A 13,317-nucleotide genomic window follows, 5' to 3' on the forward strand; every position below is an offset into this window, starting at 1 on the left:
CATTCAAGTAATTTGGAGAGGAAGGGTAGGAGAGAGATGGGGCGGTAGTTAGAGGGACAGGTGGGGTCAAGTGATGGTTTTTTGAGAAGTGGTGTGACTACAGCGTGCTTGAAGGTGTCAGGGACCGTAGCAGTGGAGAGAGAAAGATTGAGGATGTGACAGATTGAGGGATTAACTGTAGGAGAGATGCTGGTAAGCAGATTGGTGGGAATGGGATCAGAGGAACAGGTGGTGCACTTAGAGGAAGAAAGAGGAGTTGAGGGTGGCGAAGAGGCGACGAGGGTTGGAGCCAAGAGAATTGGTTAATTGAGAATAATATTCCTGTTTGGCAAGGAATAGGGAGGACAGCATGAATTTGTAATGGGTGAAGTCTGACAGGGTACGAAATTTCCTCCAGAGTCGTTCAGCAGATCGGGTGCAGGAGCGAAGGTAACGGATGCAAGGGGTTAACCAGGGCTGAGGATTAATGCGCTTAGTGGGGCGAGAGACAGAAGGTGCTAGGGTATCCAGAGCAGTGGAGAGAATTTCATTGTAGGTAGAGACAGCCGTGTCGACAGATTCAGAAGACGAGATGGAAGGGAAGAGATTGGAGATGTGAGGATAGGGTAAGGGGGGGTCGACAGCTTGGAGATTCCTGAAGGCAGTGGTTAAAGTTGGGCAAGGTTGAGGGGGTGGGTGATGAAGTGTGAGGGTGATAAGGTGATGATCTGAGATAGGAAGGACTGAGGTGCAGAGATTGGAAGGTAAGCAGGAAGAGAAGAGAACGAGGTCGAGACAATGGCCATTATGGTGAGTAGGGGTGGTAGAGCATAGTTGGAGGTTAAAGGAGGATGTCAGAGTGAGGAATTTAGAAGCGTAGGAGTTGGAAGGGTTGTCAACGTGAATGTTAAAATCACCAAGAATGAGGGTTGGAGATGAGGGATCAAGAAAGACGGTGAGCCAAGCGTCGAAGTCAGTAAGGAATGAAGAGAGGGGCTTATCAGGGGGGCGGTAGATGACTGCAACTCTGAGTGGTGTCGGGTAGAATAGACGGATGGCATGAGTTTCGAAGGATGAGAAGCAGTGAGACTGTGGCAGGAGGAGGGGTTGGAAACTACAAGAGGGAGAGAGAAGAAACCCAACGCCTCCACCGCGTGCATCTGGGCGGGGAGTGTGGGAGAAAAGATATCCTCCATGGCATAGGGCTGCGATTGAGGCAGTGTCGTTAGGGGTTATCCAAGTTTCAGTTAAAGCGAGCAGTTGAAGGGAACGGGAGATGAATAAATCGTGGGTGAAGGAGAGTTTGTAGCATACTGAGTGGGCATTCCATAGGGCACACGAGAAGGGGAGGGAAGCGGGGGGGAGAAGGGGAATAGAGATGAGATTGGAGGCATTCTGGGATCGGTTACGTGGATATGGAGAGGAGAGGTGAGGGGGACCTGGATTGGGATTGACATCACCTGCGGAAAGTAGGAGAAGGAGTAAGAGAGTACGGAGGAGGGTGGGGGAGGAGGGTCGACGAAGATGACGTGATGTGTTAAGGAGGAATGGGGATGGGTTAATGGTGGGGAGGAGATGTAGAAGGTTGAGAGCTAGGAATGATGAGGGGGGCAGGAGAGCAATGAGCAGGACAGGAGGGGACAAGGGTGGGCAATGAGTTCCTGAGGTAGACAGTGGAAGGGGAGGGTGGACGAGGTTAGGAAGGGACAGGGCGATGAATAGAATGTGTATAAGGGCCATATATAGGGCTAAGGTGGATGCGGGTAGATGTGAAAGTGGCTAAGGTGATAGGAGTAGAGGAGGAGGCAGGAAGGCTAGGACTGGGCCATCAGGCAACAGCTAAGGCATAGGGAGTGATAGTGTCTAGAGGAATTCAATCAGCAGCTAAGATAGAGTAAAGGAATTCAATCAACAGTTAAAGTAGGTATTCGATATGCATCAGAAGTCGAGGTAACAACTGGAGCAGGTAGCTGGAACAGGCAGGGAGAGGCTGCGCGAGCTGGATCAGGCGGGCTGGAACAAGCTGGAGCAGATGACTGGGACAGGCAGGGATAAGCTGGATCCGACAGCCTGGGACAAGTTGGCGCAGGTAACTGGAACAAGCTGGATCCGATGGACTGGGACAAGCTGGAGCAGGTAGCTGGAACAAGCGGGGAGAGGCTGGATCAGGTGAACAGGAACAAGCTGGATCAGGTGGGCTGGCACCGCTGAAGCAGAAGGACTGGAGCAAACAGGGAGAAGCTGGATCAGGCGGGCTGGAAGAAGCTGGAGCAGGCTGGAAGAAGATGGAGCAGATGTCTGGCACAAACAGGGAGGAGCTGGGTCGGGCGGACTGGAACAAGCTGGTGCAAAGGACTGGGATAAGCTGGATCAGGCGGGCAAGTTAGAGCAGATGTTTGGCACAAGTTGGAGCAGATGGCTGGAATAAACAGGGAGAAGCTGGTTCTGACGGACTGCGGCAGGAACAAGCAGGGAGAAGGTGGATCCGACGGACTGCGGCCAGACGAGGCAACGGTACTGCGACCATACGCAAATGGAGTCTCGAAGGGGAGGCGAGCCTCGTTTCAGGAAGCGGTTAATGGAAATACTGCCGAGGTTATTCGTCGACCCTTAGTGGAGGGGATCCAGCAATCTTCGAATATGGCATCGGAGGAGGCAACGGTGGAAGCCATTACTTCTAGTTATTCTCAAGAGGAAATTTCCTTATGTGCCTCAGCGATTCAGCCATTGAAAAGACCACAGGAAATCTCGCTGTGGCCTAGTGGTTAGAGCACCGGTCTTGCAATCCAGAGGTGGCCAGTTCAAATCCCACTGCTGCTCCTTGTGATCTTGGGCAAGTCACTTAACCCTCCATTGCCTCAGGTACAAACTTAGATTGTGAGCCCTCCTGGGACAGAGAAACATCCAATGTACCTGAATGTAACAACTTGAGCTACTACAGAAAAAGGTGTGAGCAAAATCTAACTAAATAATTTGGACTGCCCTTGAAACCCTGCATAAGGTTTGTTCTTCTTTTGTATCAGTGTCTTTAAATAACTCTGTGCAAGTAAGAGAAGCTAAGAAAACTACTGAAAATTTTTCTACTAAACAAGTTGGAAACGGACATGGTAAAAGTTCAAGAGAATCAAGCTCAGTTTGCAGGAGATAGATTGATTCTTCATTGTAAAATTTAAAATTTAGAGAATATTACAAGGAACTTAAATTTACAAATATTCAATTTTCCATACTCAAACTTATAGCTCCAAGGGAAATGTTTCATAAGTTTCTGAGCGAGAATGTTAAATATCCAGATCAATCTTTTCCACCTGTCCAGAAGTTATATTATTTGAGTACAAAATTTCATCAAGATAATCAAGAGCGACGGGAAACATCTGTGGATATATTGGACATTTCTACATTTTTGGAACAGCCGAAGGAAGAAATTAAAACTAGAGCTACACTTCTGGTCTCTTTTGTATTCTTACAAGACAAAGAAGCCCTATTGAGACTATATTTTCAAAAAATTCAACCTGAATTCTTAGGAGGAAAAGTGTCTATTTTTCCTGATATATCTAAATGGACACAACAAAGGAGGAAAACATTTTTAGAGATGAAACAAGACATTATTATTAAATGCTCGCTTCCAGTTACAATTTCCATGTAAACGTATTCTTCTCTTTAAAGATAAGAAATGTGTGTTTTTTGAACCTCTCCAACTGCGCAGTTTTTTTTTTTACTCTCAGGGTAGCACGGGAGGAGAACTAAATGTTTAGCTGGTTAAGATTATAAGGGGGAACTACCTATATCTTTACTTGTAATATTTCATTTATCCAACTTCCTTTGGATTTGTTCACAGATTCCTCTCGACTGTGGACTAATTAAAAAAGTAATTATTTCTTATTGTTGTTCTTTCCAGAATGTATTCTTTTCTGGATCTTGGTGTTGTCTTTCAAAGATTATTGTATCTTTGTAAATAATTAAAATTTATAAACAAATTTAAAAAAAAAAAAAAGTAGAAGAGATCCTCTCGATAAGCAGAAGCATCTCTCGTTTCTGGAAAGGCAGACGACCACAGAATCTTCCTTGGGGGGGGGGGGGGGGGGAACACCACACAACTTCCCATTCCTCCAGTGGGTCTTTCCCAAATCTCGACTCAGCCGTCGCTCTGACGGCAAGAAAACTGGGTCCCACTGTATGTTGCGAAAAACATTCCAAGCCCAAAGGGCTCACTTGGAGTCTAACGTGAAACCAACAGAACCTCAAGAAAGGTCCCACCCAACAATCTAACTGTGGCCCCTGCATGAAGAGAAAGGCCCTAGTACATAATTTCAACAAATTGGGAGAGGGAAAAAAAAAAAACTTTAAGAGCAGCACCTGATCTCTCCTCCATCAGACCTGCACCCCCCCCCCCCCCCCACAATACATATGTAGTAAGGATAGGTATCTCCCACTGCCTACTATGAAACATGCGTCCAAAATAATGGCAGTCCCAACCACAAGCATTCCTGCACTTCCCGGGTCAGCTACACCCAAGTCACACACTAGCCAACACTGCTGTCATCCCAACCTCCAGTTCCATCCTGTGAATCGGCATACCCATCACAGCGAGGACATACGAACCTGCAATGCTATTCTGTGGCCAAAGATGTGATGACTAAGGGACTGGGGCCTATCTCCAGCATCATCACACCATGCTAGCTACCGGAGGCCTCGACACACTCCTAGGGGAAAGTAGCAGGAAGAGGAAAGATAGACCATGATGGGTCCTGCTGGAGGGCTTACTCACACACTTGTCTGGTCTTGTGGCTCAGAGAAGAGGCACTTTGCTCATACGTTTCCTCCAATAGTTGAGGCGCTGCCCTAGAAGAACATAGCCTTAACAGACCCTGCTGTACCAACCAGTACTGTCCCTACCTGCTAAATGCAGAGAAATACTGGCTAGCCAGTACTGCTGCACATCTGGATATACCAGGGCTAGAAACTGGATGGCCAGAGGATGTGATAAAAGCAGTTGCATGGCAAGGTTTAAAAAAAGGTTAGGATGTTTTCCTGAAAGAAAAGTCCATAAACTTAAGTAGTGGCTTTCCTCCAACTCTTCTAAAAAAAAAATAAAAAAAATCTTACACCTAGAGCTTTAAGAGTAAATAATTGAAACTGAAAAACAACACCTTCTCTTTTCACGTAAGTTACTGCAGCACAGTACTTAACTATTTATCCAAAAAATAATTTAAAAAAAAATGGAGGAAAAAGCCTCAACAGACTCAATTACTATATAGGCACTTAGCCATTAAATCTCAAGGAGCGCTTGATGTCATCATTGGAAAAAACCCTCCATAGGCTTTACAGCTTTCAATCTCAATTTATTAAACGGATACTTCTTATATGGATGCCCATCATTAAGAGAGAGTTAAGAAACGCTGGGCATCCATGTAAGTTTCAGTTTAATAAATTGAGATTGAAAGCTATACAGCCTATGGAGGTTTCTTGCCAATGATGACAGCAAGCGCTCCTTGAGATTTAATGGCTAAGTGCCTATATAGTAATTGAGTCTGTTGAGGCTTTTTCCTCCATTTTTTAATTATCATTTTTAGATGATTATTTTTTGGATAAATAGTTAAGTACTGTGCTGCATTAACATATGTGAAAAGAAGAGGTGTTTTTCTGTTTCCCCAAGTCTTATCATTTGTGGAAGGGGCAAGGAGGTGGAAAGCAGAATGGCATCTAGCTACCTTTGAGGATTGCAATAGGCACTTGTGACTTATATTGGCCACTGCTATAAACAGGATACTAGGCTTGATGGATATTTGATCTGCCACAGTACAGCATTTCTTATGTTCTTATATTAGATTTTGTTCTACAACAATCTGCTTTTCAAAGCTGGCATACCCTATTACTGTCTTTTCTTCAATTCACTTGTGCTCACACTGAGCCACATTTTCCTCATTTAACCTTTAACTGTTTCATTTACCTCACTGTTTAACCACAGGAATTTTTATCTAGCTTTCAAATTGGAATTTTTAAACTTCTACACATCATACAAACTTTATTTTTCTGATTATCAGTCTCCCTACTGCACTAGTACTTTCCTTGAGTAATTTTAATATAACTAGATTTCACAAACCTTTGCAATAAAACTCAAGATGAATTACAACGTATAAACATTAATACAGCAATACAAGATATTTTAGGCTTTACTCTTCTTACAAAAAGAACTTAACTCAGCCTGCCATCCCTCACAGTGCTGTTTTTTTTTTTAATAGGTATTTACTAACAGGTAACGAGCATTATTTACCAGAAGATCTACTGCATAAAATTAATTAGTAAATAATCCATCTGTAACAGATGTGTACCTCACACAGAAACAACATGGGAAAAGAAGAATGGCCATGGCTTACCTTGGAACCGACATTGTTGAATAGTCCGTTTGATGGCCTCATCAACACTCATGCCATACATGTCAACCTTCTCTTTCACCATAGCATCAAATTTTTCTCTTGTGATTCGCCCGGATGTCGACATTTTGTAATCTACAATCAGAAAATGGATGTTTCTTCAATAAACCTCTTTATGAATTATACACATCTAGAATTCCATTAGAAAGCAAAGCACCTGCTTTGCTCATCCTTCTCAACTTATGTCCAGCTATCTGTAGAGCTAACTATCCCTACATTAAGGAGTAGGGAGAAAATGATCCACTATTCTACAATAGAACAGCGAGTACTAATGATCTATTGCAGTTCAGCAATTAAAGTGTAGAGTTCCACTAACTGTGAAGGTCTTTTAAAAGGGGTACTAATCTAATGTAACAATCAAGAAAAGCAGATGGCACCTTACAGAATAACCACAACTCAAAATAATAGTAAATTTGCTCAAAACAGGCCACTGACAGGTTACTGAGCCACTGACTACCCGCAGTTTATCAACTTAAAAGCCTCAACTACTCAGAGGAACGAACTCTCAATGGAGTTCACTATTACTGGCAAGCAATTTGAGGCATAGGTTTTCAAGGACCAGAGTCCACTTCATCAGATGCATCTGGCAAAAAGCACTAGTCCACAAAATATCTAGTCTATAAGGTGCTATCTGCTTCTGTCAACTATGGAGAAGTAATCTAGTGTTTAGAGTAGTGGACTCTGAACCAGAGAAGCCAAAGTTCAAATCAAGCCCCTCTCACTGACACTCCTTGTGACTTCCACTGCCTCAGATACCAACTTAGATTTTAAATCCTCTGGGGCAGAAAAATACCTACTGTACTTGAATGTGTAACTTTGCCCACAGATTGCATTTGGAAAAGCAACCAAACTCTAATCATGGTTTCAACTTATAAGTGCAGTAAGAAGTATTTAAAAGTTGCAAAGAACCTATAGAAATATTAATCTCACTGTCCTATGATTACCACTGATTGAGTGGAAAAGCGTTTATCAAAGGTTTCTACTTTGAAACTGGGTCAGAAAAAAAAAGCACACACAAAACAAACTGCATCTTTAAGATTGGTTGGGGGGGGGGGGGTGATTACATTTGTTCACAACCGAAACTGATCAGGCAACCACGAAAACGTATTATACTGAAAAAATATCTATGTAGTTTACATCGTTTTAGCAATATACATCATGAAAAAAATACTAGGGTTCCCAAAACGTTTCAAAATGGTTCTTTTCAATTTGATCTTTTCAACTGTATTAAAATGGTAAGAGTCCACAGACAGTAAGAAGACCCCATGAGAGTCTGCTGAGCAGGATGGGAGCGAGAGATCCACCATCTTCTTCAGCTGGTGAAGCCTCGTTGCTTTGCACTGCTGCTGGTGTCCATGAAAGAGTAAAGTTTTTCCGGCAAAGCCAGATGCAGCTGCAGAAGGGAAAAAACCGCATGGCAGGACACACAAGCGAGCCCCGCGGACTAGTCTGGAAATTCCTTTTCTAGATGCCTATAAAAAGGGAGGATACCTAGACAAACAACTCGTAAACAATAAACTGTTAGTGGCGAACAAGCGAAATACTACGACCCCACGTCAGCGTGATTCTGCTACCTAACGGATTAGCAATCCATCAGGCCTCGGTTCACACAGGGGCCCCTCCCCCACCACGCAGGATGAGCTCAGGCCTCAGCCTCACTACAGCGCTCTAGTATTAGAGAAGGCTAATCTTGCAAGAGGAAGGGCAAAAACACCAGGGTCGCCCTAGAACGGGCTGATGCGTCTTACCGGTGTGAGAACTCGAGTACAGCTCGAGAATCTTTCCACCACCACCTCTACCGCTCTCGGGCCCCTCTCACGCACGCACACTCCCGCTCGAGCAGGCAGAGCGCAAGAGTGGAAGTGCTGTGGCGTCATTTCCTTTGTGGCTGAAAAAAAAAAAACCTGTAAACAACAAAACCAGAAGCGAACGCAGTAGCATTTCCAAAAACGAAGCAAAAGAAAATAACGTATTTGCTTTTCTCCATTCTATTTGCGTATTTACAAGTAAATTAATGCTTGAGTTCTCTCACTCCTCTGGCACGTGACTGAATCCGAAGTGCCGTGCGCGACATCCATCTTTGATTCGGTTATGACTGGCGGACTGAGCTGAGCATAATATGGGAAAGTTAAATTGTTGCATACTTGAACAGTGTTCAGCAAAGTTGCAAACCTGTAATGGCTGTTCTCCGTGAACAGCAAGATTTTATTTATTTATTTATTTATTTTATTGCATTTGTATCCCACATTTTCCCACCTATTTGCGGGCTCAGTGTGGCTTACAATAAGATATGAGTAGTAGAAATACATTTGTTACAACTAGGTTATGGATTACATCCAACACTCAGCCACACATAGGTGATGACACCACTAGCGGCGCGGTTGTGATCCTTTGTCCTAAAAGAGGTTGCTGAGCAGGTCCCACTTTTTCGGCCGGAGTCATTTCAGACTTGAATGACAATTCTTTTCTAGCATGCTTCACGGCAATAGCCATACAGGGACTCCCTAGCTTAGGGTTGCAGTCATTTGTTGTTTTTTTTATTTTTTAATGGACGAGGAGATAGGTTGAAGCTTTAAAGTTTGTGGCTCTCAAGAACAATTCTGGCAAATGACGTATCAACTGAGGATACTTGATCCAAACAATTAAGTGCTTGATGAAAGGATAAAGAGTAGTGCAAATCACTGCTTTGTAAATTTCTTCTAGTTTTGGTTATCAATAGAAATCAAACAAAATAAAACATGGAAAAGAACATAAAATAAGATGATACCTTTTTTATTGGACATAACGTAATACATTTCTTGATCTGACAAAGAAGGGCAACCTTCGAAAGCTAAGTAGTAGTATTCAAGAAATGTATTACGTTATGTCCAATAAAAAAGGTATCATCTTATTTGCTTTTCAATGTTTTATTTTGTTTGATTTCTATTGATTCGTCAGATCGGAAATAAGCAAATGTCTGATCTGACGAAGAAGGGCAACCTTCGAAAGCTAATCAATAAATGTATTACGTTATGTCCAATAAAAAAGGTATCATCTTATTTTCTTTTCCATGTTTTATTTTGTTTGATTTCTATTGATAACCTTAAGAGTGGACTAACACGGCTACCACACTCCTCTACTTCTAGTGTTGGGAAATTGGCCAGACTTATACGATCTGTGCCAGAGCCGGTGGTGGGAGGCAGGGCTGGTGGTTGGGAGGCGGGGATAGTGCTGGGATACGGTCTGTGCCCTGAAGCGGACAGGTACAAATCAATGCAGGGTATACACAAAAAGTAGCACATATGAGTTTATCTTGTTGGGCAGACTGGATGGACCATGCAGGTCTTTTTCTGCCGTCATCTACTATGTTACTATGTAGCTTTTACTATGGTTTTATGAGCAGTCACCCTTATTAACGGGGGGGATATGAGACTTTCCTTTTTTTCTTTCTTCACAGATGCTTAATTAACACACATTATTTATCAACAAAGATTAATTGGCGACGAAACAGTGTGACAAGGCGGTGGCCGTAGCCAGAAGGATGCTAGGCTGTATAGAGAGAGGAGTGACCAGCAGAAGAAAGGAGGTGTTGACGCTCCTGTACGAGTAGTTGGTACAAAAATGGTATGGGATTTGTGTTACAAGACATATACAGTGGTGGAAATAAGTATTTGATCCCTTGCTGATTTTGTAAGTTTGCCCACTGACAAAGACATGAGCAGCCCATAATTGAAGGGTAGGTTATTGGTAACAGTGAGAGATAGCACATCACAAATTAAATCCGGAAAATCACATTGTGGAAAGTATATGAATTTATTTGCATTCTGCAGAGGGAAATAAGTATTTGATCCCCCACCAACCAGTAAGAGATCTGGCCCCTACAGACCAGGTAGATGCTCCAAATCAACTCGTTACCTGCATGACAGACAGCTGTCGGCAATGGTCACCTGTATGAAAGACACCTGTCCACAGACTCAGTGAATCAGTCAGACTCTAACCTCTACAAAATGGCCAAGAGCAAGGAGCTGTGTAAGGATGTCAGGGACAAGATCATACACCTGCACAAGGCTGGAATGGGCTACAAAACCATCAGTAAGACGCTGGGCGAGAAGGAGACAACTGTTGGTGCCATAGTAAGAAAATGGAAGAAGTACAAAATGACTGTCAATCGACAAAGATCTGGGGCTCCACGCAAAATCTCACCTCGTGGGGTATCCTTGATCATGAGGAAGGTTAGAAATCAGCCTACAACTACAAGGGGGGAACTTGTCAATGATCTCAAGGCAGCTGGGACCACTGTCACCACGAAAACCATTGGTAACACATTACGACATAACGGATTGCAATCCTGCAGTGCCCGCAAGGTCCCCCTGCTCCGGAAGGCACATGTGACGGCCCATCTGAAGTTTGCCAGTGAACACCTGGATGATGCCGAGAGTGATTGGGAGAAGGTGCTGTGGTCAGATGAGACAAAAATTGAGCTCTTTGGCATGAACTCAACTCGCCGTGTTTGGAGGAAGAGAAATGCTGCCTATGACCCAAAGAACACCGTCCCCACTGTCAAGCATGGAGGTGGAAATGTTATGTTTTGGGGGTGTTTCTCTGCTAAGGGCACAGGACTACTTCACCGCATCAATGGGAGAATGGATGGGGCCATGTACCGTACAATTCTGAGTGACAACCTCCTTCCCTCCGCCAGGGCCTTAAAAATGGGTCGTGGCTGGGTCTTCCAGCACGACAATGACCCAAAACATACAGCCAAGGCAACAAAGGAGTGGCTCAGGAAGAAGCACATTAGGGTCATGGAGTGGCCTAGCCAGTCACCAGACCTTAATCCCATTGAAAACTTATGGAGGGAGCTGAAGCTGCGAGTTGCCAAGCGACAGCCCAGAACTCTTAATGATTTAGAGATGATCTGCAAAGAGGAGTGGACCAAAATTCCTCCTGACATGTGTGCAAACCTCATCATCAACTACAGAAGACGTCTGACCGCTGTGCTTGCCAACAAGGGTTTTGCCACCAAGTATTAGGTCTTGTTTGCCAGAGGGATCAAATACTTATTTCCCTCTGCAGAATGCAAATAAATTCATATACTTTCCACAATGTGATTTTCCGGATTTAATTTGTGATGTGCTATCTCTCACTGTTACCAATAACCTACCCTTCAATTATGGGCTGCTCATGTCTTTGTCAGTGGGCAAACTTACAAAATCAGCAAGGGATCAAATACTTATTTCCCCCACTGTAAGGAGAGACTTGCTGACCTGAACATGTATACCCTGGAAGAAAGGAGAAACGGGTGATATTTAACAGATGTTCAAATATTTGAAAGATATTAATCCGCAAACAAATCTTTTCTGGAGATGGGAAGGCGGTAGAACTAGAGGACATGAAATGAGGTTGAAGGGGGCCAGACTCAAGAAAAATGTCAGGAAGTATTTTTTCACAGAGAGAGTGGTAGATACTTGAAGCGCCCTCCTGTGGGAGGTGGTAACATAGTAGATGGCGGCAGAAAAAGACCTGCACGGTCCATCCAGTCTGCCCAACAAGATAAACTCATATGTGCTACTTTTTGTGTATATCCTGCATTGATTTGTACCTGTCCTCTTCAGGGCACAGACCATATAAGTCTTCCCAGCACTATCCCGCATCCCAACCTCCAGCCCCGCCTCCCACCACCGGCTCTGGCACAGATCGTATAAGTCTGGCCAGCACTGTCCCCGCCACCCAACCACCAGTTCCGCCTCCCACCACCGGCTCTGGCACAGACCGTATAAGTCTGCCCAGCACTATCCCCGCCTCCCAACCACCAGCCCCGCCTCCCACCACCAGCTCTGCCACAGACCGTACAAGTCTGCCCAGCACTATCCCCACCTCCCAATCACCAGTCCCGCCTCCCACCACCAACTCTGGCACAGACCGTATAAGTCTGCTCAGCACTATCCCCGCCTCCCACCACCGGCTCTGCCACCCAATCTCAGCTAAGCTCCTGAGGATCCATTCCTTCTGAACAGGATTCCTGGAGATGAAAACGGTAACAGAATTCAAAAATTTGTGGGATAAACATAAAGGAATCCTGTTCAGAATGAATGGATCCTCAGAAGTCTGTCAATGAGGCTGTCTCTTCCTATAATACTATTCTCTGCTCTGGATACTCTCGCTCCTCCCATTCCCCGTTCTGTAAAACGTACCAAACCCCAGCCTTGGCTGACCTCTAGAATCCGCTACCTACGTTCCTGTACACGCTCTGCCGAACGCCTTTGGCTGAAATCCCGTGCCCATGCTGACTTCATACATTTCAAATTCTTGCTGACCTCCTTCCAGTCTGCTCTTTTACTTGCCAAACAGGACTATTACCATCCAGTTGACAAATTCTCTTGGCTCAAACCCTCAATGTCTCTTTGCCACACTGAACTCTCTCCTCAAAGTGCCTTCACCTCCAACCCACCCCCCCTTCACTTTCCCCCCAGACTCTGGCTGAGTTCTTTCATGATAAGGTTCACAAGATTAAACTTGAATTCTCAACCAGGTCACCTCCACCTATCCTTCCCTTAGTCCATTCTCTGAACCCTCCAACCCCTGCCTCCTTTTCTTCCTTTTCTGAAATCACTGAAGAGGAAACTACACATCTTATTTCCTCCTTGAAACTAACTACCTGTTCCTCTGATCCTATTCCCACCCATCTACTTAACACTATCTCTCCTCCTACTGTCATCCCTTTTATCTGTCATATCCTCAATTTTTCACTGTCCACTGCGACTGTTCCTGATGCCTTCAAACATGCCGTAGTCACACCACTCCTTAAAAAACCTTCATTGGACCCTACCTGAATTCCAACTATCACCCCATCTCCCTCCTCCCTTTCCTATCCAAGATACTTGAACGTGCTGTTCACCATCGTTGCCTTTACTTTCTTTCATCTCAAGCT

The 13,317-nt window shown here is 44.3% G+C and overlaps 1 protein-coding gene across 1 annotated transcript in view; it reads right to left on the reverse strand.

Annotated features, from left to right (window-relative positions):
• Nucleotides 1-8,274, reverse strand: part of LOC115479878 — a 329,775-nt gene extending 321,501 nt beyond the window's left edge. The window contains exons 1-2 of the mRNA XM_030218177.1: nucleotides 8,159-8,274; nucleotides 6,354-6,485 (exon numbers count right to left, since the gene is read on the reverse strand). Coding sequence (XP_030074037.1) covers nucleotides 6,354-6,477 — 124 coding nt within the window. The 5' untranslated portion in view covers nucleotides 6,478-6,485; nucleotides 8,159-8,274. The remainder of the gene's footprint in view (nucleotides 1-6,353; nucleotides 6,486-8,158) is intronic.
• Between the last annotated feature and the right edge of the window lie 5,043 nt (nucleotides 8,275-13,317).

The sequence above is a fragment of the Microcaecilia unicolor genome, chromosome 11 (genome assembly GCF_901765095.1).
Source record: "Microcaecilia unicolor chromosome 11, aMicUni1.1, whole genome shotgun sequence".
In the NCBI taxonomy this organism is placed as follows: Eukaryota; Metazoa; Chordata; class Amphibia; order Gymnophiona; family Siphonopidae; genus Microcaecilia; species Microcaecilia unicolor.